Source organism: Pseudophryne corroboree, chromosome 4, assembly GCF_028390025.1.
Source record: "Pseudophryne corroboree isolate aPseCor3 chromosome 4, aPseCor3.hap2, whole genome shotgun sequence".
Lineage (NCBI taxonomy): Eukaryota > Metazoa > Chordata > Amphibia > Anura > Myobatrachidae > Pseudophryne > Pseudophryne corroboree.
The window spans coordinates 685,724,561-685,751,797 of NC_086447.1; the positions used below are offsets into that span (position 1 = coordinate 685,724,561).

A 27,237-nucleotide genomic window follows, 5' to 3' on the forward strand; every position below is an offset into this window, starting at 1 on the left:
TCAGAGTCAGACTGCAGGATATGGGCCAGATATCGCTTTTACGGACAAAGGGGAGGTGACTGAGACGCTGTCTTGGGGACTGAGTCTCTGTTCATAAACTCATCCACAGTTTGTTTTAAGTATTGCGTCTCTTTCTCATTGCGGGACAATTTTGTAGAAAGAGATGAGATCATTCCCTTAAGAGAATTAACCCATTCCGGATCAGCCCCGCTAGCCTGTGAACCCTGAGTACCCAGTAGTGAGTCCCCCGGTGAAAAGGAACACTCTGCGGTACAAGAGACACACTCTCTGTCTGACATAATGTTATGTGACAGCACACACACACAGGAAAGGTAAAGCACAATTAACCCACAAAGAGACTCAGGGAGACACAGAGTTGTTTGGAGCCACCGCACCCTTATCGCTAATGCTAAGCTTAGCCGGGTCACAGACCAAGTACCCTGATAGGGGACTTAGTACACCAATAATCGCAACCCCCAGCTCTGACCCCCTGGTACTCACCACTCTTCATTCTTCTGGCTCTGTTGGGAGTGGCAGCGTGCTGCGGGACTGTATGCTCACCGTGGTAGGCTTGCGAATAGGTCCCTCAGGAGCTCAGTGTCCTGTCAGCGGGGAACGGGACCATTAACCCTTCAAGAGATGGGGGGGGGGATGGCCCAAAGTCCCATGAACCAGGCAGGCTGGTGCCAACCAGTCTTGCCTGAAAATAACAAACATAAAATAAATGCAGAAAACTCTTCAGGAGCTTCCATAAGCATGACCAGCTCCTTCGGGCACATTTTCTAAACTGAGTCTGGTAGGAGGGGCATAGAGGGAGGGGCCAGCCCACACTATCAAATTCTTAAACTGTCCATGGCTCCTAGTGGACCCATCTATACCCCATGGTACTAAATGGACCCCAGTATCCTCTAGGACGTAAGAGAAATGTAATTTGCAAACAGATAACCACAGCATCTTATTCATTAGGCATATGTTGATTAGTAATGGATTGAGAGCAATCAGTTGAGAGGTCAGTACACAGTCAGCTAATCAGACGGGGCTAAACACTGCTGCTGACAGTCATCGTCTCCAGCCCACCAGCACCCACCAGAGATATGCCTCCTGAAAGGCATGCTTGCAGATGCATTCTTAGGAGTTATTCAGGTTTGTTAGCAAACCATAAAATCAGGCAACTGGGCAAAGCCATGCTGCACTGCAGGTGGGCCAGATGGAACATGTGCCGATAGATTTAGCTTTGGGTGGTGTATATTATTTCTGTGCTTGTTAATTACTGGCTAATAAATTTTACACTGCAATTTGGATTTCAGTTTGAACACACCCCACCCAAATCTAAAGGGCCCTACACATTTAAAGATCCGCCGCCAAGCTGCCCGACGGCGGATACGGCCGACGGGCGACCCGGCAGCGGGGGGGGGGGGAGCAGTGACGGGGGGAGTGAAGTTTCTTCACTCCCCCCCGTCACACAGCTCCATAGGAGTGCAGACAAATATGGACGAGATCGTCCATATTGGCCTGCATGTACAGCCGACGGGGGACCAGCGATGAACGAGCACGGGACCGCGCATCGTTCATCGCTGGAGCCTCCACACTGCACGATATGAACGGATCGTTCGTATCTTGCAGTCAGATCGCCCAGTGTGTAGGGCCTATAACTCTCTCAGCAAATGTTACATCTGCCCTACAAAAAGAGCTGCAAAGTTTCCATAATTCATAATGCAATGCTTTTTGAAAAACAAAAAAAAATTGACTCAATAAGAAATATTAATAAAAGATTTCAAAATAAACAATATAATATAGTTTAATATTAAGATTAGCATTTGCTCTACTTACTGAAGTGGTATCACCTCTGGTAGCCATCCGGTTAGTGCATGTAGGACAGTAAACTCTCCTAGTTCCCGTTTTGCAAATCCATTAGTACTAGGTTCAAAAAAGAAAACAATAACCAGCATAAATAATATGAAAAGCTAATTAAGGGTTTCTTGATAGAAAGCAAGATTATAGTAAAATACATAACAATAGAACGTGTCTACTAAGGTTGGGACAAATGGGGCTGATCCTACCCATGTCAGATTGTAGGGGAAACGGCTTACTATTGCATACCTCCCAACTTTGTCCTGGCTGGAGAGGGCCACACGCGCGGCGAAGCCGCGAGCGTTCCCGAAAAGGGGGCGTGGCTCGTGAAAAGGGGCATGGCTTCACGGAGGACCCGCGATCACGAGCCACGCCCCATTTTCATCACTGAGGGGGCATGCCCAGCGCTCTGTGAGCTGCTAGCATACCCCCTCTCCCTCTGACTCCAGTGACTCCGGTCTATTCACCGCTGCTCTGCTAAGCCTCCCAACTGTCCCCACACCGCGGGACACTGCGGCCCACGGGTGGGACAGTCCCCAAAAAACGGGACTGTCCCGCGAAAACCGGGACAGTTGGGAGGTATGCTATTGGTTAGTGAGGTCACAACCTCACTTACAGCAGGTTGCATGTACAGTATGTACAGTTTTTGCCATGACTGCATGCGCAAGAGAGGGTCAAAGCAGTGTGCTATTGCACTGTCTCCTTACTGTGCAAACATGGTGGGCCATAGGACCCAGGGAGGTTTGCTCTCCAGTCTGATGATACTGCAGCCATCTTGCAGTATCATTTGCAGCCATCTGTGTGTGGAAAGCAACTTGTAGATCCTTTCTTGTACTGTGTAAGACTGTGAGAAGATACATGGTGTAGTCTCCCACTTAGGTACAGTGAGACCCCAGCGATTACCTGCATGAAGCTATTTCAGCATCCTGCACCACTACCTGCAAGCAGCATACACTCTCCGGTTGGTGAGCTATATAGAACCGCACTATGTTGAAGCTTAGATCCCTGAGAACCAATGTGTATACAACATTGAGTACAACTGTAATTATGTTTCAATAAACTAACACCTCTGGTGAAGTAACTGTCATTCATAGTTTGAGTCATCAACTGGTGTGCACCTACATAACTCTGCAATAACCTGCACACACATCATTCCCAACATCCACATTGCGAGATAGCTCACAGTAGTAGTAGCATTAATACTTTGTGCTGTTATGCTTGTATTAGCTCATTCTCAGCCTCTTGTTTCTTACATGCCTCCATTTCCCTCCTATCATAGCAATGTCCCTATAACTTGCTGCCCTGTCCTCACTAACGTTATCGCATGACTGGCCAATGCAATGCTTCAGACATGATTATCACACTTATGTACTGCTGCTGAGAACATGCTGATTACCTGGTTAATTATTGGTTAATAGGTACACACACAGGTGAGCAGGAGGCAGCATTTGAAGAAAAGAAGATGCTCAGATCCTATTAAAATGTACCATAAAAAGACATATAACACTTTTCTATAACTATTCTATCTGAGAGTGCATCCTGTATTCAGAGAAGCAAGATTAATATTGAAAGTTGAACAGAACACATTTTCCACTACACAATTGACTGTCACAGAATACTACGCAAGTAAATTCCTAGTAAAATTGGAGAACATTCAAACTCCAAACATAAAAAGCCCCTAATATTAACAAATCCATGTGGTGTTGGGGCAGAAATAGTGTGCAACTATGTTACTGTGCGGCACGTTATTATTTATTACCAGTTATTTATATAGCGCACACATATTCCGCAGCGATTACAGAGAATATTTGGCCACTCGCATCAGTCCCTGCCCCAGTGGAGCTTACAATCTATATTCCCTACTACATGTACATAAGTTCATGCTAGGGTTCATTTTGTTTGGGGCCAATTAACCTACCAGTATATTTCTGTATTATGGGAGGCAACCGGAGCACCCAGAGGAAACCCAGGCACTAGAATAACATACAAACTCCACACAGTTAGGGCTTTGGTGGGAATCGAAGCCATGACCTCAGTGCTGTGAGGCAGTAATGCTAACCATTGCTGCACTTCAATAAACTATGTTACCGTGCTGCACTTTGATCACAATATAGAAACAATGCACAATAAATCCACTGGTATGAACTAACCTGTGGTGTAGCAGTACTTTGGTTTGTATGAGTCTTGTGTATAAATAAACAGCTCCAAGAAATTTCAATGGAGGGCATATGGGATTTTTTTAAGTCTAAATTAATCCAATATTCATGGTTCCTTTGTATGTTGTAAGAAGTATGCAATAAGCCCTTCAAAATATAAATGACCTGCCTTGGCTACTAATGAGGTAACAAACTCAGGAAATATGGCTCCAGGTGGCTAAATTCCCATACATTCTGCTATACAGTATAATAAGTACAACTTGTTATATTTGAATTATTCAGACAATATGAAGAACACGTTTTTTAGACAATATTTGCATTTATGTGTTTCAACAAGAAAACAAAAGTAATTATCACCTTAATAATATAGTATAGTAGATAACAGTAAAAATATATTTGCAGAGCAATTATGGTAAATAAAACTATTGTTAAAATATACATCTAATAAATCTGTTATACACACAACTAACTTTGCATTCAGTGCAAAGCTAGTTGGGCAAATTAAGACTTATGTGCATTTAGTCTCTTGATGTAAAAGTAAAGAAACTAATCTAAATATCAGAAATACAAACACTGGGGTAAATTTACTAAGGTGGGAGGTTTTCTTTTAGAACTGGTGATGTTGCCTATAGCAACCAATCAGCTTCTACTTAACATTTGTATGGCTGCTTCTAGGGGATAATAGATAGAATCAAATTGGTTGCTATGGGCAACATCACCAGTTCTAAAAAAAAAACTTCCTCCTTATTAAATTTACCCCATTATCTCTATAATACATGTTGATATAAAATAATAAGATTTTACTTACCGGTAAATCTATTTCTCGTAGTCCGTAGTGGATGCTGGGAACTCCGTAAGGACCATGGGGAATAGACGGGCTCCGCAGGAGACTGGGCACTCTAAAAGAAAGATTAGGTACTATCTGGTGTGCACTGGCTCCTCCCACTATGACCCTCCTCCAGACCTCAGTTAGGATACTGTGCCCGGAAGAGCTGACACAATAAGGAAGGATTTTGAATCCCGGGTAAGACTCATACCAGCCACACCAATCACACCGTATAACTCGTGATACTATACCCAGTTAACAGTATGAAATATAACAGAGCCTCTCAACAGATGGCTCAACAATAACCCTTAGTTAGGCAATAACTACATACAAGTATTGCAGACAATCCGCACTTGGGATGGGCGCCCAGCATCCACTACGGACTACGAGAAATAGATTTACCGGTGAGTAAAATCTTATTTTCTCTGACGTCCTAGTGGATGCTGGGAACTCCGTAAGGACCATGGGGATTATACCAAAGCTCCCAAACGGGCGGGAGAGTGCGGATGACTCTGCAGCACCGAATGAGAGAACTCAAGGTCCTCCTCAGCCAGGGTATCAAATTTGTAGAATTTAGCAAACGTGTTTGCCCCTGACCAAGTTGCAGCTCGGCAAAGTTGTAAAGCCGAGACCCCTCGGGCAGCCGCCCAAGATGAGCCCACTTTCCTCGTGGAATGGGCTTTTACTGATTTAGGATGCGGCAATCCAGCCGCAGAATGCTCCAGCTGAATTGTGCTACAAATTCAGCGAGCAATAGTCTGCTTAGAAGCAGGAGCACCTATTTTGTTGGGTGCCTACAGGATAAAAAGCGAGTCAGTTTTCCTGACTCCAGCCGTCCTGGAAATATAAATTTTTAAGGCCCTGACTACGTCCAGTAACTTGGAATCTTCCAAGTCCCTAGTAGCCGCAGGCACTACAATAGGTTGGTTCAAGTGAAAAGCTGATACCACCTTAGGGAGAAATTGGGGACGAGTCCTCAATTCTGCCCTATCCATATGGAAAATCAGATAAGGGCTTTTACATGACAAAGCCGCCAATTCTGACACACGCCTGGCCGAAGCCAAGGCCAATAACATGACCACTTTCCACGTGAGATATTTCAAATCCACAGTTTTAAGTGGCTCAAACCAATGTGATTTTAGGAAACTCAACACCACGTTGAGATCCCAAGGTGCCACAGGAGGCACAAAAGGGGGCTGAATATGTAGCACTCCCTTTACAAATGTCTGAACTCCAGGCAGTGAAGCCAGTTCTTTCTGGCAGAAAATCGACAGAGCCGAAATCTGGACCTTAATGGAACCCAAGTTTAGGCCCATAGTCACTCCTGACTGTAGGAAGTGCAGAAAACGACCCAGCTGAAATTCCTCTGTTGGGGCCTTCCTGGCCTCACACCACGCAACATATTTTCGCCAAATACGGTGATAATGGTTTGCGGTTACTTCTTTCCTGGCTTTTATCAGCGTAGGAATGACTTCCTCCGGAATGCCCTTTTCCTTTAGGATCCGGAATTCAACCACCATGCCGTCAAACGCAGCCGCGGTAAGTCTTGGAACAGACAGGACCCCTGCTGTAGCAGATCCTGTCTGAGCGGTAGAGGCCATGGGTCCTCTGATATCATTTCTTGAAGTTCTGGGTACCAAGCTCTTCTTGGCCCATCCGGAACCACGAGTATCGTTCTTACTCCTCGTTTTCTTATTATTCTCAGTACCTTTGGTATGAGAGGCAGAGGAGGGAATACATAAACCGACTGGTACACCCACGGTGTCACTAGAGCATCCACAGCTATTGCCTGAGGGTCCCTTGACCTTGCGCAATATCTAGTTTTTTGTTTAGGCGGGACGCCATCATGTCCACCTGTGGCCTTTCCCAACGGTTTACCAACAGTTGGAAGACTTCTGGATGAAGTCCCTACTCTCCCGGGTGTAGGTCGTGTCTGCTGAGGAAGTCTGCTTCCCAGTTGTCCACTCCCGGAATGAACACTGCTGACAGTGCTAAGACGTGATTTTCCGCCCATCGGAGAATCCTTGTGGCTTCTGCCATCGCCATCCTGCTTCTTGTGCCGCCCTGTCGGTTTACATGGGCGACTGCCGTGATGTTGTCTGATTGGATCAGTACTGGCTGGTTTTGAAGCAGAGGCCTTGCCAGACTTAGGGCATTGTAAATGGCCCTCAGTTCCAGAATATTTATGTGTAGGGACGACTCCTGACTTGACCAAAGTCCTTGGAAATTTCTTCCCTGTGTGACTGTCCCCCAGCCTCGAAGGCTGGCATCCGTGGTTACCAGGACCCAGTCCTGTATGCCGAATCTGCGGCCCTCTTGAAGATGAGCACTCTGCAGCCACCACAGTAGAGATACCCTGGTCCTTGGAGACAGGGTTATCAGCCGATGCATCTGAAGATGCGATCCCGACCACTTGTCCAAGAGGTCCCACTGAAAGATTCTTGCATGGAACCTGCCGAATGGAATTTTGCTTCGTAAGAAGCTACCATTTTTCCCAGGACTCGTGTGCAGTGATGCACCGATACCTGTTTTGGTTTCAGGAGGTCTCTGACTAGAGATGACAGCTCCTTGGCTTTCTCCTGCGGGAGAAACACTTTTTTCTGTTCTGTGTCCAGAACCATCCCCAGGAACAGTAGGCGTGTGGTAGGAACCAGCTGTGACTTTGGAATGTATAGAATCCATCCTTCTTGTTGTAGCACTTCCCGAGATAGTGCTACTCCGACCAACAACTGCTCATTGGACCTCGCCTTTATAAAGGAGATCGTCCAAGTACGGGATAATTAAAACTCCCTTTTTTCGAAGGAGTATCATCATTTCTGCCATTACCTTGGTAAAGACCCTCGGTGCCGTGGACAGTCCAAACGGCAGTGTTTGGAATTGGTAATGGCAATCCTGTACCACAAATCTGAGGTACTCCTGGTGAGGATGGTAAATGGGGACATGTAGGTAAGCATCCTTGATGTCCAGGGATACCATGTAATCCCCCTCCTCCAGGCTTGCAATAACCGCCCTGAGCGATTCCATCTTGAACTTGAATTTTTTTTTTTATGTATGTGTTCAAGGATTTCAAATTTAAAATGGGTCTCACCGAACCGTCCGGTTTCGGTACCACAAACAGTGTGGAATAGTAACCCCGTCCTTGTTGAAGTAGGGGCACCTTGACTATCACCTGCTGGGAATACAGCTTGTGAATTGCCTCTAGCACAGCCTCCCTGCCTGAGGGAGTTGTCGGCAAGGCAGATTTGAGGAAACGGCGGGGGGGAGACGCCTCGAATTCCAGCTTGTACCCCTGAGATACTACTTGAAGGATCCAGGGATCCACCTGTGAGCGAGCCCACTGATCGCTGAAATTTTTGAGGCGGCCCCCCACCGTACCTGGCTACGCCTGTGGAGCCCCCGTATCATGCGGTGGACTCAGAGGAAGCGGGGGAAGAATTTTGATTCTGGGAACTGGCTGACTGGTGCAGCTTTTTCCCTCTTCCCTCGTCTCTGTGCAGAAAGGAAGCGCCTTTGACCCGCTTGCTTTTCTGAAGCCGAAAGGACTGTACCTGATAAGACAGTGCTTTCTTAGGCTGTGAGGAAACCTGAGGTAAAAATTTTTCTTCCCAGCTGTTGCTGTGGATACGAGGTCCCAGAGACCATCCACAAACAATTCCTCACCCTTATAAGGCTCTATGTGCCTTTTAAAGTCAGCATCACCTGTCCAGTGTCGGGTCTCTAATACCCTCCTGACAGAACGGACATTGCATTAATTCTGGATGCCAGTCGGCAAAATATCCCTCTGTGCATCCCTCATATATAAGACGACGTCTTTAATATGCTCTTATGTTCGCAAAATAGTATCCCTGTTTGACAGGGTCACAGACCACGCTGCAGCAGCACTATCTGCAGGTCTCAGTCTAGTACCTGAGTGTGTAAATACAGACTTCAGGATAGCCTCCTGCTTTTTATCAGCAGGTACCTTCAAAGTGGCCAAATCCTAAGACGGCAGTGCCACCTTTTTTGACAAACGTGTGAGCGCCTTATCCACCCTAGGGGATATCTCCCAGCGTAACTTATCCTCTGGCGGGAAAGGGTACGCCATCAGTAACTTTTTAGAAATTACCAGTTTCTTATCGGGGGAACCCACGCTTTTTCACACTCCATTCACTCATTTGATGGGGGAACAAAACACTGCCTGCTTTTTCTCCCCAAACATAAAACCCTTTTTTAGTGGTACTTGGGTTAATGTCAGAAATGTGTAACACATTTTTTATTGCCGGGATCATGTAACGGATGTTCCTAGTGGATTGTGTATATGTCTCAACCTCGTCGACACTGGAGTCAGACTCCGTGTCGACATCTGTGTCTGCCATCTGAGGGAGCGGGCGTTTTTGAGCCCCTGATGGCCTTTGAGACGCCTGGGCAGGCGCGGGCTGAGAAGCCGGCTGTCCCACAGCTGTTACGTCATCCAGCCTTTTATGTAAGGAGTTGACACTGTCGGTTTATACCTTCCACCTATCCATCCACTCTGGTGTTGGCCCCACAGGGGGCGACATCACATTTATCGGCATCTGCTCTGCCACCACATAAGCCTCCTCATCAAACGTGTCGACACAGCCGTACCGACACACCGCACACACACAGGGAATGCTCTGACTGAGGACAGGACCCCACACAGCCCTTTGGGGAGACAGAGAGAGAATATGCCAGCACACACCAGAGCGCTATATAATTTAGGGATTAACACTATATTGAGTGAATTTTTCCCAATAGCTGCTTGTATATACAATATTGCGCCTAAATTTAGTGCCCCCCCCTCTCTTTTTAACCCTTTGAGCCTGCAAACTACAGGGGAGAGCCTGGGGAGCTGTCTTCCAGCTGCACTGTTAAGAGAAAATGGCGCCAGTGTGCTGAGGGAGATAGCTCCGCCCCTTTTTTGCGGACTTTTCTCCCGCTTTTTTATGGATTCTGGCAGGGGTATTTATACCATATATAGCCTCTGGGGCTATATATTGTGATATATTTGCCAGCCAAGGTGTTTTTATTGCTGCTCAGGGCCCCCCCCCAGCGCCCTGCACCCTCAGTGACCGGAGTGTGAAGTGTGTATGAGGAGCAATGGCGCACAGCTGCAGTGCTGTGCGCTACCTTGGTGAAGACTGATGTCTTCTGCCGCCGATTTTCCGGACCTCTTCTTGCTTCTGGCTCTGTAAGGGGGACGGCGGCGCGGCTCCGGGAACGAACACCAAGGCCAGTTCCATGCGGTCGATCCCTCTGGAGCTAATGGTGTCCAGTAGCCTAAGAAGCCCAAGCTAGCTGCAAGCAGGTAGGTTCGCTTCTTCTCCCCTTAGTCCCTCGATGCAGTGAGCCTGTTGCCAGCAGATCTCACTGTAAAATAAAAAACCTAAAATAAACTTTCTTTCTAGGAGCTCAGGAGAGCCCCTAGTGTGCATCCAGCTCGGCCGGGCACAGAAATCTAACTGAGGTCTGGAGGAGGGTCATAGTGGGAGGAGCCAGTGCACACCAGATAGTACCTAATCTTTCTTTTAGAGTGCCCAGTCTCCTGCGGAGCCCGTCTATTCCCCATGGTCCTTACGGAGTTCCCAGCATCCACTAGGACGTCAGAGAAATGCAAATTTTCTTCAGCTATTCAGATAATACTGAAAAACATACTTAAAAGAGCATGGCTATTGTCATAAAAATCAGTTACAAAAAAGTCTAGCTTAACACGATTTATGTTATACTGTAGGTAATAATAGACCTACAAGCAAAACCATTTACTATACTGTATGTCAACTAACCCATAATATTTGAAACAGTAAACTTCAAACCAGGCAAATTAAAGGCTCTCGATAAAGGTGTCCCGATGAAGTGACAGACTGTTCATTTCACATGTATTAGCAATAACATATGATGCCATTTTACTTATTTACTTAACTTACAGTATATTGGAAAAACTGCATTACAGAACAGCCTAGGTAAAAATCTATAAGTGATCAATACATCTCTCAGTGTTGTTTTTCTAATCCAGCAAGTACACCACTAAAACTATTCCATAACAAGTTATTGATGCTCAGTATTCCTGTATTACTCTGTAAATTAGGATTCATACAGTACGTCACCAACCATAGTTACCACTTAATATAATACATTTGCAAAAAATTAGCTGCAAATGAGAGATCAAGAGAAAGATCACTTCACTATCGTTCTTGTATGTTCCATTTATTTATACATTTTAAATGTTAAATCAATGCAGCATAAACAGTACAGCACTGTTGCTCGTCAATAATGAGTCATACACAAAAGAGGCTACTTCTTGTGCATCAACCCATAGCAACTAGACAGCCATTATCTTAAATTTATATAGTGCAAATTATATCAATGATACGTTTATATATTTTTGGAGTACTTGTACTTTTAAGTAAATTCCGTCCATTATTGGGTTTCATTTGCTGAGCTTCAGTTTCTATTTGTTATGTTATCATGAGATGAATTGATCTGACCTTTTCTGATGTTCAGAATGCCTAGATGGTTATAAATTAAGTGGAAAAGTATGGCTTGCATAATGTGACTATTATAGAACAACTTATTACAGAGCAACATACAAATGTTGCTTAGTTTTGAAACAAGGATTCCCAGGGCTTATCAAAATTCAATGTAATTTTCCAGATTGATTTAGTTAGCACAACATGGAAGATATTAGGCTTATGTTGAGTTAGACACAGACTGTGTCTAATCGCAAATGGAAAATGTGTTCTGAAAAAAGAAAAATGCCTTTTTGCTACCTATGTAGAGCTGCCTGCAGACCCAAAATGCATCCAGCTCAGCATACTGTACCTAGCACCTTATTACTCCAGCTGGCAACAGGAGCAGATGTGCCCAGAATACCATACGAGTTGTGGCTTCACAGTGGTAGCATAAAATGATTTCTGTAAAAATCAGTAGTACACAATTCATATGCACTAGGGATCGCCCTTGGCATATGCAACCTAGGCACTTGCCTATCATGTATGGTGAACAGTTTTCTACTAAGTAGATGTCACAGGCGCTATTATGGTTTGTTACGCAATGGAGCTGCTGCTGTGGGAGATAGTCACTCTCCAAATACATATGAATTAAAAAAAACTAAAGCAGGGTGATTCCATGAAAACAGGGACAAAGTACTAAAAAATGTAAAATTTTAAATGATTTGTTATTTCAGTTTATTCTGAAGCACAAGATGTTAAATTAAGTGGCAGCACTGATTTTTTTTTAACAAAAAAACTTTTTTTCACTAGATTAGCCGCTTCCACATATCCATGTGTTTCTCAGGCTAGTTGTATATGATTCTTTCACTTTCATTTAGAAGTAAAAATTTTTACATTTTAACATGTTAGCAGTAAAGCAAAGCTATATTGTATTCATTTATATTTTATGTTTAGGAATAATTGAAAACTGCATCCCAATACCTTGTTGATTTTGCATAATAGTAGGTTTTGTTAGCATGTAACTGTTATGCACACCAGTGCCTGCAGGAATGTACTGGTGTTTGAACTGTTATGCAAAACAAATGGACTTACAGACAGACTGGGGAATATGACATAACGTACACAGAAGGTGATAGGGTAACAAAATACACACAAAGTGAACAGAGAAGCCCAGAGGCTAAGGAACTGGGTATCTCCCTTGTATTAGAACTGCTCAGATGGGAAAAGCAAGATGTTGTGTTTTAATACGTAGAGAACCCGAAATGCTGTTGCTAAGGGCAACAGCAAAACCCTAAAGGGTTACCAACGGGTGTGGCAGTAAACTCCTTGGTCAGAGATGGAATGATAGACACAAGGAGAGTCTCCACAATCCTAATTCTCACTTGCAGTGCACAGGTTCAGCTTACTGCCACTAAACTGACCCCTGACACCTAGCAAAGTGAGACAGGATTAGACAGGCAAGTCTTAGAATACAGCCGCAAACTTGCTAAGTTCACAGAGTAGTAACAGAACCCCAGCAAGCTAAACGACTGACTCCAGTCTTACTGCTAGGTCTGGATTGGCAGAGTGTAATACCAAATCCCCAGGCCTATTTGCAGTAAGCAACAAACAAATACAAAGCTACACAGTACTGGCTAACTTTCAGAAACTGACTAACCAACAAAGATTCAGCAGCATCTGCTTACCCTGAGAAGAGGCCTTATAAAGCAGGTGCTGTCCACGCCCCACTCAGACCTCACAGACTGTGAGCACAAAAACCAGCACCGGATCCCCTGCCATGCACAGAGCCTATAACCACTGCACAGCAAAAGACCCGAACCGGAGTATCAGCTGCGCTCAGGTCACTCCGCTAGCACTTGTCTCCCGGTTGCCATGACGACGTGGCAGCACAGGGCAGGAGACCCTAACAGTACCCCCCCTCTGACGAGGGGTCAAAGAACCCCTACCACCGGGTTTATCGGGGAACTGCGAGAAGAAAGAGCGTATCAGTCTGGGGGCATGAAGATCACAACTGCGCACCCACGACCGCTCCTCCGGGCCATACCCCTTCCAGTGCACCAAAAATGACAGCCGACCCCGAACCACCTTGGAGTCAAGAATCCTTTCAACAACAAACTCCCTCTGGCCACGTATCAGAAGAGGGGAAGGTCTTCCACTGGAAGAAGGATTACTAATCGCCCGTTTTAAAAGGGAACAATGAAATGTTTTATTGATACCCAAAGAACGGGGCAGATCTAACTGAAATGCCACCGGATTGATAACCCTGGTGATCTTATAAGGGCCGATGAACCGGGGGCCTAACTTATGAGATGGCTGTCTCAACTTCAAATTCTTGGTAGACAACCAGACGAAGTCTCCTAATTTGAAGCTGCAGGGTCTTTTCCGCTTATCAAAAACCCTTTTGGTCACTAATGACACAGACACAAGGGCTTTCTTCACTTTCCGCCAAATACCTCTAAGGACCGAAACCACAGAGGAACCACCAGGCGTGGAGTCCAGGGGGTCAAAAGAATTGGCCTTAGGATGATGCCCATACACACAAAGGAAGGGAGAGATCCCTGTAGCAGAGTGAGCCGCGTTGTTATAGGCAAACTCCACCATGGACAGATGAGCAACCCAGTCAGTCTGACACTTGGAGACATAACACCTGAGGAACTGCTCCAAGGACTGGTTCACCCTTTCAGTCTGCCCATTAGACTGCGGATGGTAGCCCGACGACAAGCTGACAGAAATCTGGAGATCGGAACAAAATGCCCTCCAGAATTTGGCCACAAACTGGGATCCGCGGTCAGAGACCACATCAAGTGGCAACCCGTGGAGACGCACAACATGCAGCATAAATAATTCAGACAGGCGTCTGGCCGATGGCAGCCCAACCAGTGGAACGAAGTGCGCCATCTTCGAAAACCTGTCAACGACAACCCAGATGGCTGTCATCCCCGAGGATTTGGGCAAGTCCACCACAAAATCCATTAAAATGTGGGTCCATGGCTTAGATGGGATAGAGAGTGGATGTAATGGGCCAACAGGAACCCCTCTAGGAGTCTTATTTTGGGCACAGATGTCACATGCCCGAACCCACTGATCCACATCCTTAGCCACCGAGGGCCACCACACCGCCCTAGATAGCAACTCCCGAGTTCTGGCAATACCCGGGTGACCTGCAGACTTCTTGGCATGGAATTCCAGGAACACTCGCTGTCTTAACCTAGGAGGCACAAACAAAAGACCTACCGGAAGGTCTGGAGGAGCCTGCTCCTGTGCTCTAAGGACTAATGATAAGAGGTCCTGGGTAATGCCCACTTTAATACATGATGGGGAAACAATGGGCAACGGCTCCTCGGTGGTCTCCTGGATTGGAGCAAAACTCAGCGAGAGCGCATCAGCCTTGATGTTTTTTGACGCAGGGCGATATGTTATCAAAAAATTAAAGCGAGCAAAAAACAAAGCCCATCGTGCCTGCCTGGCATTGAGACGCTTCGCTGACTCTAAATATGCCAGATTCTTATGGTCAGTGAGAATTGAGACCACAAACTTAGCCCCCTCAAGCCAGTGTCTCCACTCCTCGAGTGCATCCTTAATAGCCAACAATTCCCGGTTACCCACGTCATAATTCATCTCGGCAGGCGAAAATTTACGGGAAAAGTAAGCACAGGGATGAAGGCGATTATCAGACACTCCCATCTGAGAAAGCACTGCCCCAATACCCATCTCAGAGGCATCCACCTCCACCACAAAAGGACGCTCTGGATCTGGGTGTCGCAGCACCTTGGCCGAAACAAATGCCCTTTTGAGACGGGCAAAAGCCGCTTTAGCCTCACAAGACCAGTGAGCAACATCCGCCCCTTTCTTAGTGAGTGCCACCAAGGGCGCCACTATAGACGAAAATCCAGCGATAAATCGTCTATAAAAATTCGCAAAGCCCAGGAAACGCTGAAGCGCCTTCAAACTAGTGGGCTGCACCCAATCCAGGACTGCCTGTACCTTGGAACCCTCCATTTGGAAACCTTCTGGGGAGATAATATATCCTAGAAATGCGATTTGCTGAACTTCAAATTCGCACTTCTCCAGTTTCGCCCCAAGCCGGTGGTCTCTGAGTTTCTGGAGGACTAAGCGTACATGCTTCCGATGTTCCTCCAGGGAATGGGAGAAGATTAGGATGTCATCTAAGTATACAACTAAGAATCTATCCAAATATTCCCTGAGCACATCATTCATGAAATCCTGGAAGACTGCCGGGGCATTACAGAGCCCAAAAGGCATCACCAAATATTCATAATGCCCTGAGTGGGTATTAAAGGCAGTCTTCCATTCATCCCCCTCTCTTATTCGGATTAGATTGTACGCACCGCGTAGGTCAATCTTAGAAAAAATGGTGGCAGTACGAAGCTGGTCAAACAAGACCGAAATGAGAGGCAGTGGGTATGAGTTTTTAATCGTGATACGGTTCAATTCCCTGAAGTCGATGCAGGGTCGCAACGAACCGTCCTTTTTACCCACGAAGAAGAACCCTGACCCAACTGGAGACTGTGAAGGTCTGATAAATCCCTTAGCCAAGTTCTCCTGAATGTACTCTGCCATAGCCTGAGTCTCAGGACGTGACAGGGAGTACAACCTGCTCTTGGGAAGCTTAGCATTTGGCAACAAATCAATGGCACAGTCATAGGGGCGATGGGGAGGTAGTACCTCTGCAACTTTTTTGGAGAACACGTCCGCAAAATCTGCATAACACCCTGGCAATCCTGGCAAACTTAGCTGCGAGAGCCTGACTGGAAGGCTCAAGCAACTCCTGAAACAATCAGTACCCCAACTAAGAATCTCCCCAGAGACCCAGTCAAATTGAGGATTGTGGGCCCTTAACCAGGGTAACCCCAACACCAATGGGGCAAAAGTACAGACAGTCACATAAAAGGACAATTTTTCAGAGTGTGTGGCTCCAATAAACAAAGAAATCTGGCTAGTGCAAGAGGTAATTTTACCTTGGGATAATGGTTCCCCGTTTAACCCACAAATCTCAATTTCCGATGCCAAGGGTACTAAGGGAACAGAGTGTTTCAGGGCGAATTGGCGGTCCATAAAAACCCCGTCGGCCCCACTGTCCACAAAGGCCTCAGTCTTGACAGTTTGACCGAGGATCTTCAAGGTCACCGGAATGATAAAAGTCTTCTTGGGAAATTCTGACTTCTGGCCTGACAGGATATTTCCCATCACCCTCAGGCCCTGAAGTTTTCCGGCTTTTCTGGGCATGATACTACCACATGACCTTTATTCCCACAGTACAAACACAACCCCTGCTGTCTCCTCCGCGTCTTCTCACGCGAGGAGAGGCGGGTAGCCCCAATCTGCATAGGCTCCTCGGAAAATTCCTCAGAGTCTGAGGATCCCTTGGGAAGGAAGGAAATCTCAGTCTCCCTTTCAAGCCTACGCTCTCTCAGCCGTCTATCCACCCGGATGGATAACTGCATGAGCTGATCCAAGCTATCAGGCAAGGGATATTGTACCAGTTGGTCCTTTATCTGGTTAGAAAGACCTCTTCGGTACTGGTGTCTCAGGGCTGGGTCATTCCACTGGGTATCATGGGCCAACCTCCGAAATTCCGTACAGTAAACCTCAACTGGCCTTCGCCCTTGCTTAAGGATCGAAATCTGAGCCTCGGCTGAGGCCGTCTTGTCAGGGTCATCATACAACATGCCCAGTGCCGTAAAAAAAGCATCAACACTTTTAAGCGACGGACAGTCAGGCTGCAACCCATATGCCCAGACCTGTGGGTCTCCTTGTAGCAAGGAAATCACTATGCCCACCCGCTGAATCTCCGACCCAGAAGACTGAGGCCTAAGCCGGAAGTATAGCTTGCAGCTCTCCTTGAAACAAAAGAACTGCGAGCGATCTCCAGAAAAACGATCCGGGAGATTTACTTTCGGCTCCTTAACCCCTGCAGGTGCTGCTGCTGCGGGAGCTCCGCCAGCAGCCTGGGAGGTGTGCATTTTAATGGACAAATCATTAAATTGTCGAGTCAGGACCTGCACCTGATCGACCACCTGTTGCAACGTATTTTGAGGGGTATGCTCCATATTCCCACAAAATTTCAACAGGAGTATTAGGCTGCTGAATATGTTATGCACACCAGTGCCTGCAGGAAAGTACTGGTGTCAGGACTGTTATGCACTCCAGTGCCTGCAGGAATGTACTGGTGTTTGAACTGTTATGCAAAACAAATGGACTTACAGACAGACTGGGGAATATGACATAACGTACACAGAAGGTGATAGGGTAACAAAATACACACAAAGTGAACAGAGAAGCCCAGAGGCTAAGGAACTGGGTATCTCCCTAGTATTAGAACTGCTCAGATGGGAAAAGCAAGATGTTGTGTTTTAATACGTAGAGAACCCGAAATGCTGTTGCTAAGGGCAACAGCAAAACCCTAAAGGGTTACCAACGGGTGTGGCAGTAAACTCCTTGGTCAGAGATGGAATGATAGACACAAGGAGAGTCTCCACAATCCTAATTCTCACTTGCAGTGCACAGGTTCTGCTTACTGCCACTAAACTGACCCCTGACACCTAGCAAAGTGAGACAGGATTAGACAGGCAAGTCTTAGAATACAGCCGCAAACTTGCTAAGTTCACAGAGTAGTAACAGAACCCCAGCAAGCTAAACGACTGACTCCAGTCTTACTGCTAGGTCTGGATTGGCAGAGTGTAATACCAAATCCCCAGGCCTATTTGCAGTAAGCAACAAACAAATACAAAGCTACACAGTACTGGCTAACTTTCAGAAACTGACTAACCAACAAAGATTCAGCAGCATCTGCTTACCCTGAGAAGAGGCCTTATAAAGCAGGTGCTGTCCACGCCCCACTCAGACCTCACAGACTGTGAGCACAAAAACCAGCACCGGATCCCCTGCCATGCACAGAGCCTATAACCACTGCACAGCAAAAGACCCGAACCGGAGTATCAGCTGCGCTCAGGTCACTCCGCTAGCACTTGTCTCCCGGTTGCCATGACGACGTGGCAGCACAGGGCAGGAGACCCTAACAGTAACCTGAGTTACCAAAACATGGAATTGTTTTTTTTTATAATGGTAAATAATAATGCAGCTAGTTTATACTTGTTTTTGCATACATTTGTCATGCATATTACTCAACTCTATAAAAAAAAATGAATTCACATTTAAGTCATGAAAAATGCAATTAAATTCTGTAACCTGAGTTACCATGTAACCTGAGTTACCTTGTCTAACCTGAGTTACAAGACAAGCTATTCATTTTATTACCAGTTTTTTTTTAATGCAATTAATTTGGATTTTTTTTAGTGTAAGATACATATGAATTAACTGGATTAGTATAAACTAAAGAAAAAAATATTAAGCTATCTTTATCTGTTTTGTAGAAGAATTACTGTAAGATGGCACTAACACCAGTGGAAAAAATGAGCTTTCACTGGGTGCAGCCTCAAGTGAGCTTGTTCACAATATCTCTCTGGCATTCTGGGAAGCATCACACAATGATTATTGAATCTGATGACGTAGACCATAGCAAAGAAACTATTGTTGCTTATGTAGATAGAACACTAGAAGAAATCTGTTAATGAGGTAAATATATGGTCAGATGGTCCCAGCTCGCAATTTAAGAACAGATTCATTGTTGCAAGCTTGGAAGTACTAGAAAATAGCACAGTAAAAGGATCAACTGGAATTACTTTTCAACGTTGCATGGAAAAGGGCCTGTAGATGGTATTGGAGGTACACCTAAATGCCAGGTTAGAAACTCTGTTCTGCAAAGGCACAATGTTGTATTTAATTCAAGACAATTTGTACGTGCATCCGAGAAAGTCTCTGCTGTGAAAGTTGTTGAAATGACTGCAGATGAGATAAAGAGCAGAAATGAGGAAATGCATTTGAAGACATTTGATAATGCACCTTCTTTTCCTGGAATTTATAAAGTCCATTGCCTGCGTTTAGAAGAGTTTGAACCCAAAGGCTACATGTTAACAAAACATGCTAAGTCTGTGAACAAGAGGTCCATGAATAACTTTTACAAGGAAGTGTACGGTTCTTCTCCATCAGAAGATGAAGCCCAAGGTCAAGAACCAGATAGTGTTGAAGAAATCAAACCTGGAATGTATGTTCTTGTTACGTTTGATGGAGAGCGCAAAACATCATATCGATATGTTGCAGTCTGCCAGAGTGAATTGGAAGATGATGGTGAGGTCAACATCATGTGTCTGAAGCTGGTTGGCAAAAGTGGCATGCATTTTAAAGTGGATGATTCTGATGTATCATATGATCATATCCTGTATCTTTTACCAACTCCAAGGCTAGTAATGCAAGGAAATAGAATGGTGTATGATTTTGATACAGAAATTGATGTGTATCAAAAGACCTAGGACCCAGAGAATGCACTTCCATCAACATTTTTGCCTCATGTAACCTGAGTTACGATACCCTGTAACCTGAGTTACCAAGTACTATTTTTATAAATAATTTCTTATCATAAACATGTGTAATGTGTTATATCATCATCTATGATTTAGTGGCTTTTTCATAAATAAATTGTAGCAACTTCACACCTCAATAAGAGCAGAAATATTACATTATATGATCTTAAAAAAAAAACGTGTCTTTTTAGTGTAACCTGAGTTACCACACAAAAACAATTTGTATTAATTTATGTGGAATTATTTTTCATTGTTTGAACATTTGGAAATAAAGAAGAATGTATTATTAGTAGGCTAATCATTATTTAGTACTCCTCAGCATATTTTATGTGGTAAAAATATTGGTTTAAATGTCAACTTAGAGTGTCACTTGTAACCTGAGTTACCATGGAATCACCCAGCAGCGCTTATATGTGTGTTTTATTATATCATGAAATAAATGTATTCTACAGTTTAAAAGAATTTGTTCATGATACTTCATGCATAGAAACAACATAATAAAATTCCCATTCAAGCTATTTCTCACCCACTGGTATTGTTCAATAGTAGAATGTGTCCTTCTTTAGAGGCCTGTTCCTTTTAGTGCTCCAAGTCCTCAGAACGATTTGTGACTGCTTATATTGTATTCCAACATGAAAACGTGCTTGCCTTTAGGTGAAGTGTCCCTTTGTATGTGCCGCCAGAGGATGCTCTCCTTAGCCAAGTAATAAAGTAGGCTGGAGTCCTCGGATCAATCACGGTTAGGGTTCCTGTCACCTTTTGGATATGTGAAAGGCAGTTTTCCATTCAGTTGGAGTGCAAAAAAAAAAAAAGGTGAAAAAGCTGCCAGCTAGAGCAGCGAAACGTGTTGGGTACCTACCCACAACACACCTACTTACCCTTCCGCCTGAACCAGCTCCTACCGACCTACAAGACGTGCACGCCCCCTAAACAGCGGCTTAGCGCCGCCGTCTAGCCCCCTCATGCCAAGTGATTGCAAGGCAATCGCTAGGTAACGACGACTGTCATGCGCTGGTGCACTGCGGCTTTGGCGCATGCGCAGTTCCGACCCGATCGTTGCGCAGTGAGAAACTGCAGTGAGCAATCGGGTCGGAATGACCCCCAGAGTGTGTATTATTCACCAAAATCCAACAGCTATGTTTTAAATTGGGACCACTGATCTCTATATTTGTATAAGGAGATACTCAGCTGTGATATCCAACTGTGGAATAAGGAGCATCACTACTAGATCAACTTAACTGAGGAGTAAAAAGAACAAACACCAGTCATCTGATAATTAACTCCCTATCTGGTTACTATAATAGGCACACTATTATATTCAGAAACAAAACCATCAAAATGGTTTGAGCATGAACTCATAGCCGGACTTTTATAATGTTAAGTCAGTGACTTTTATCCATATTTATTCATTCCCCCACAAGTTTATTTATATATAAAATTAATTGGTCTGTTTGTCTGTCCAGTTATGCATGTGGACATCCCTGCACTGATTGGGATGAAACCAATTCAAGGTGGTTCAGCTGGATCCTGGCCAGGTTTTAGGGGGGTTAGGGTCCTAGGTGGACCTCCCGTTGGTGTACGCTGGCACATCTTTGACCCAGGTAGCCTGTTCTGAGCCTTCCACTGGATAGATTGGGTTGAAAACTTCACAGAGTGAGAACAATGGGTCCAAGAAGATGTACTAAAAGTTTAAGGTCATGGTTGGTGTACGCCAGACACAGGGAGACTGTTCTGTGTTTTCCACTGGATGGACTTGGATAAAAACTTAAATGAACTGTAATAACTGACAGAAATCACCATAATAAAAAAAATGACCTGAAATAGCTGATTGAAATAACCATAAATCAATGAACTAAAATAACTGACAGAAATTAAGGTGGGAAAACTAAAACTATTGTATACTCAAAAGCCTTGGAATAGCAACGTTGATAACAGAAGGAAGACTTTAAACCCATCTCGCAATGTAAAAGTAATTATAAAACTGAACAGAAAGGAAAGCTGGGAATGGGGCTACTTGCAACACCCCCCAAAAAAAGACATTAAGCAGCCACTTCATGTGAGTGTTGGAAGAGCTGCTAAGCTGCTAATTATTTTTAAAATGTTGACAGTTACATTCAACTCATTGATAACTTAATAACTCTAACTTTAAAATGGAAGCACGGGCAACGCAGGGTACTTCAGCTAGTTTAATATATATATATATATATATATATATATATATATAGTAATGACATTACAAACAGAATAGAATATTAATTAATACATTATATATTTTTATGCATACGCATGTACAGTGTGTTGATATATTTTTTTAGCAATAACAGTTTCTTTAAAAAATAAAAGAAGCGCAGCACCATTGTTTTACTGTTTAATGTTTGTTATTCCTATTTATTTGCGGAATCCTTTCTGCTAAGTCATCATACCACAGGCATACCTGGGTAACTGCTGCTGCTAAGATTAGTGACACAAGTTTTTTATATACAAAAATCAATTTTTCCTAATATATTACAGCCTGAATAAAAAGGACAGTAGATTAGAATTTTTTTTTATTTATTTTTTTATAATGGAGAACTGATCATTGCACTGTAGTCCTGCTAATAGACTGCAGCAGCAGCATTATGAGAATGTTAGGTGGGATTTGCAGTAGATGCATTGAGACAATCAAATATAACCACGTTGTCATCATCATCATCATCATCAGTTTGCAACTTGCACCAAGGGTCAAACACCTACAGGTGCTCAATCACCAAACAGACATATGTGCCTGTTTGGTACTCAGCGTGAGATTCATTTTGTTACTGTACTTCAATCACATATATACACCCCCTCCCACCCCCATCTTGGCCCACTTTGTGCAGGGAACTGCAACTGCACAATGTGAACCCTTCAGTATGTGCACAGCCATTTGGTATGTACTGTATGTGCAGTGCTAAAAGATGCATTCTGCAGGGAAAAACAGAGATAAAACAGGATTTTAATACCTACCGGTAAATCCTTTTCTCCTAGTCTGTAGAGGATGCGGGGGTACACTTTAGTACCATGGGGTATAGACGGTTCCGCAGGAGACATGGGCACTTTAAGACTTTTCAAGGGTGTGAACTGGCTCCTCCCTCTTTGTCCCTCCTCCAGACCTCAGTTACAGGAACTGTGCCCAGGGAGATGGACATTTCGAGGAAAGGATTTACTTAGAATTTAATACCAGCTCACACCTCAACCATGCCGCACACATGGCATTCAACATAACACATGCCAACGGGCATGAACAATTGCAGCAAGATGCTGAAAATAACCATAACACAACATGTGTGTAACTACAAACATAATAACTGCAGGAAAAGTACGCACTGGGTCGGGCGCCCAGCATCCTCTACGGACTAGGAGAAAAGGATTTACCGGTAGTTATTAAAATCCTGTTTTCTCATATGTCCTAGAGGATGCTGGGGTCCACTTTAGTACCATGGGGTTATACCAAAGCTCCAGTACGGGCGGGAGAGTGCGAATGACCATGCAGCACCGATTGACCAAACTTGAGGTCCTCATCGGCCAAGGTGTCAAACTTGTAAAACTTTGCAAACGTGTTTGCCCCTGACCAAGTAGCTGCTCGGCAAAGTTGTAATGCCGAGATCCCCCGGGCAGCCGCCCAGGATGCGCCCACCTTTCTAGTAGAATGGGCATTTACCGACTTCGGTATCGGCAATCCTGCCGTGGAATGAGCGTGCTGAATCGTCCCTCTGATCCAACGCGCAATGGTCTGCTTAGAAGCAGGACACCCAATCTTGTTGGGAGCATACAGGACAAACAGAGCCTCTGTTTTCCGTACCCGAGCTGTTCTTGAGACATAAATTTTCAAAGCTCTAACTACATCAAGAGACTTTGATGCAGTGAAGGTGTCAGTAGCTACTGGCACCACAATAGGTTGGTTCATATGGAAAGACGAAACCACCTTTGGAAGAAATTGTTGGCGAGTTCTCAACTCTGCTCTATCTTCATGGAAGATCAGGTAAGGGCTCTTGTGGGAAAAGGCCCCCAACTCAGACACCCACCTTGCGGATGCCAAGGCCAATAACATGACCACTTTCCAAGTGAGAAACTTCAATTCTATCTCCTTCAGTGGTTCAAACCAATCTGATTGCAGGAACTGCAACACCACATTAAGGTCCCATGGTGCCACCGGGGGCACAAATGGAGGTTGGATGTGCAGCACTCCTTTCACGAATGTCTGAACTTCTGGAAGGGAGGCCAATTGTCTTTGAAAGAAAATTGATAAGGCCGAAATCTGGACCTTGACTGAACCCAATCATAGGCCCGCATCCACACCAGCCTGTATAAAATGGAGAAAACGTCCTAACTGAAAATCTTTCGTTGGAGCCTTCTTGGATTCACACCAAGACACATATTTTCTCCAAATACGGTGGTAATGCTTAGACGTTACTCCTTTCCTGGCCTGAATAAGTGTGGGAATGACTTCTTTTGGAATACCCTTTCAGGCTAGGATCCGGCGCTCAACTGCCATGCCGTCAAACGTAGCCGCGGTAAGTCTTGATATACGCACGGCCCCTGCTGCAGCAGATCCTCGCGAGGAGGAAGAGGCTGAGGACCTTCTAGGAGTAACTCCTGAAGATCTGGATACCAAGCCCTCCTTGGCCAGTCTGGGGCAATGAGGATCGCTCTAACCCTTGTTCTCCGTATGATTTTGAGAACTTTTGGTATCAGTGGAAGTGGAGGGAAGACATATACTGACCGAAACACCCACTGGGTCACCAGTGCATCCACTGCTATTGCTTGAGGGTCTCTGGACCTGGAACAATATCTCTGAAGCTTCTTCTTGAGACGAGATGCCATCATGTCTACTTGAGGAACTCCCCAAAGACTTGTCACCTCTGCGAAGACTTCTTGGTGGAGGCCCCACTCTCCTGGATGGAGATCATGTCTGCTGAGGAAGTCTGCTTCCCAGCTGTCCAGTCCCGGAATGAAAATTGCCGACAGAGCTCTTGCATGTCTTTCTGCCCAGAGGAGGATCTTTGTCACCTCTGCCATCGCTGCTCTGCTTTTCGTTCCGCCCTGATGGTTTATGTACGCGACTGCTGCTACATTGTCCGACTGGATCTGCACGGGTTGATCTTGCAGAAGATGCACCGCTTGTAGAAGGCCATGGCTCTTAATTCCAGCATGTTTATGTGAAGACAGGTTTCCTGACTTGACCATCTTCCTTGGAAGCTTTTTCCCTGTGTGACTGCTCCCCAGCCTCGGAGACTTGCATCTGTGGTTACTAGGACCCAGTCCTGAATCCCGAACCTGTGTCTCTCTAATAGGTGAGAACTGTGTAGCCACCACAGGAGCGAAATCCTGGCTTTGGAGGATAGGATTATCTTCTGGTGCATGTGCAGGTGGGATCCGGACCACTTGTCAACAGGTCCCACTGGAACGCTCTGGCATGGAATCGGCCAAACTATATGGCCTCGTAGGCCGCTACCATCTTTCCCAACAACCGAATGCATTGATGGATCGACACTCTTGTTGGTTTCAAAATTTGCTTGACCAGTCTCTGGATTTCCAGAGCCTTTTCAACTGGAAGAAATACCCTCTGTACTTCTGTGTCCAGTATCATCCCCAGAAAGGATCCAACCGTGTCATTGGAGTACTGACAGGGAGAGTGCAATGTTCTGCACCAACCGTTCCTTGGATCTCGCTTTTATCAGGAGATCATCCAGGTAAGGAATTATATTGACTCCTTGTTGTCGAAGGAGGACCATTATCTATGCCATCACATTGGTGAATACCCTTGGTGCCGTGGAGAGTCTGAATGGCAACGTCTGGAACTGATAATGGCAATCCTGTCCCGCGAATCTCAGATAATCTTGATGAGGAGGATAAATGGGAACATGTAAGTAAGCATATTTTATGTCTACTGACACCATGAAGTCCCCTTCCTCCAGACTGGAAATCACTGCTCTCAGAGATTCCATCTTGAACTTGAATCTTTTCAGGTAAAGATTCAGCGATTTCAGGTTCAAAATTGGTCTGACCGAGCCGTCCGGCTTCGGAACTACGAAGAGGCTTGAATGAAACCCTTCTCCCTGTTGTGACACGGGAACCAGGACATTGACTTGATCCTGACATCATTTTTGAATGGCAGCTGTTACAACTTCTTTGTCCGGAAGAGAAGGTGGCAAGGTCGATTCGAAAAATCGGCATGGGGAGATGTCTTGAAACTCCAGTTTGTATCCATGGGACACTATTTGCAAGACCCATGGGTCCAAGACAGATTGACCCCAGACCTGACTGAAAAGTTTCAGATGTGCTTCCACCCGAGCGGACTCCCGCAAGGGAGCCCCAGAGTCATGCTGCAGATTTGGCAGAAGTAGGGGTGGACTTCTGCTCCTGCGATCCGGGAGATGCTGCAGACTTTTTTCCCCGTCCTCTCCCTCTACCTGCAAAGAAGGGGGAACCTTTGGCCTTCCTGTATTTGTTGGGCCGAAAGGACTGCATCTGAGAGTGATATGTCTTTTTTGCCAGTGCAGGAGCATAAGGCAAAAATGTTGACTTACCTGAGGTAGCCGCAGAGACCAACGCATCTAGCCCATCTCCAAACAAGGCCTCACCTTTATACGGGAGAGCCTCCATATTTCTTTTGGAATCTGCGTCAGCATTCCACTGGCGAATCCACAATGCCTTCCGAGCCGAGACTGCCATGGTAGCGGCTTTTGAACCTAAAACCCAATATCCTTCATGGCTTATAGCATGTATGCAGCAGCGTCTTTGATATGACCTAACTTTAGGAGAATCTCAGCTCTATCTATCGTGTCAATTTCAGATGACACGTTATCTGACCATTTTTCGAAAGCACTACTCACCCACGCGCAAGCAATGGTGGGCCTGAGCAGTGTACCATTGGCCACATAAATAGATTTTAATGAAGTCTCCATTTTGCGGTCTGCCGGGTCCTTTAGTGAAGCCGTCCCAGGTGCAGGGAGAATCACTTTTTTTGTTAAGCGTGACAGAGCACTGTCTAAAACTGGGGGTGACTCCCACCTTTTCCTGTCCTCTACCGGGAAAGGATAAGCAACCTGAATCCTTTTGGGAATCTGAAATTTCTTTTCAGGGTTTGCCCAAATTCCCTCAAAGAGAGTATTTAGCTCGTGAGGAGGGAAAGTTAAATTAATTTTCTTTTCTTTATAAAAATAAGCCTTTTCCTGAGGTACAGGAGGGGCTTCCGTAACTTCCAAAACCTCCCTTATAGCAACAATCATGTATTGAATGCTTTTTGCCAATTTAGGATCTATTCCCCTGGAATCACTAGTGTCGACACAGGAATCAGAGTCAGTGTCGCTATCAGTTTGTACTATTTGTGCCAATGGTCTTTTATATGACCCAGAGGGGTCGCCTGCGGATAAAAAAGCAGAACCACTAAAAATCACATCTTCCACAGATTTTCTCCAGTTTTCTGCATGAGACTGAGACTTATCTAATCTCTAGAAAAAAATATAACAAGTAGGCGCTAGTGTACTGGCTATGAG

At 45.1% G+C, this 27,237-nt stretch overlaps 1 protein-coding gene across 2 annotated transcripts in view; it reads right to left on the minus strand.

Moving 5' to 3' along the window:
- ADGB (androglobin) overlaps nucleotides 1–27,237 on the minus strand; it is a 943,967-nt gene that overhangs the window by 537,673 nt on the left and 379,057 nt on the right. For both annotated transcript variants that reach the window (XM_063917880.1, XM_063917881.1), the window contains one exon: nucleotides 1,831–1,917. In XM_063917880.1, coding sequence (XP_063773950.1) covers nucleotides 1,831–1,917 — 87 coding nt within the window. The remainder of the gene's footprint in view (nucleotides 1–1,830; nucleotides 1,918–27,237) is intronic.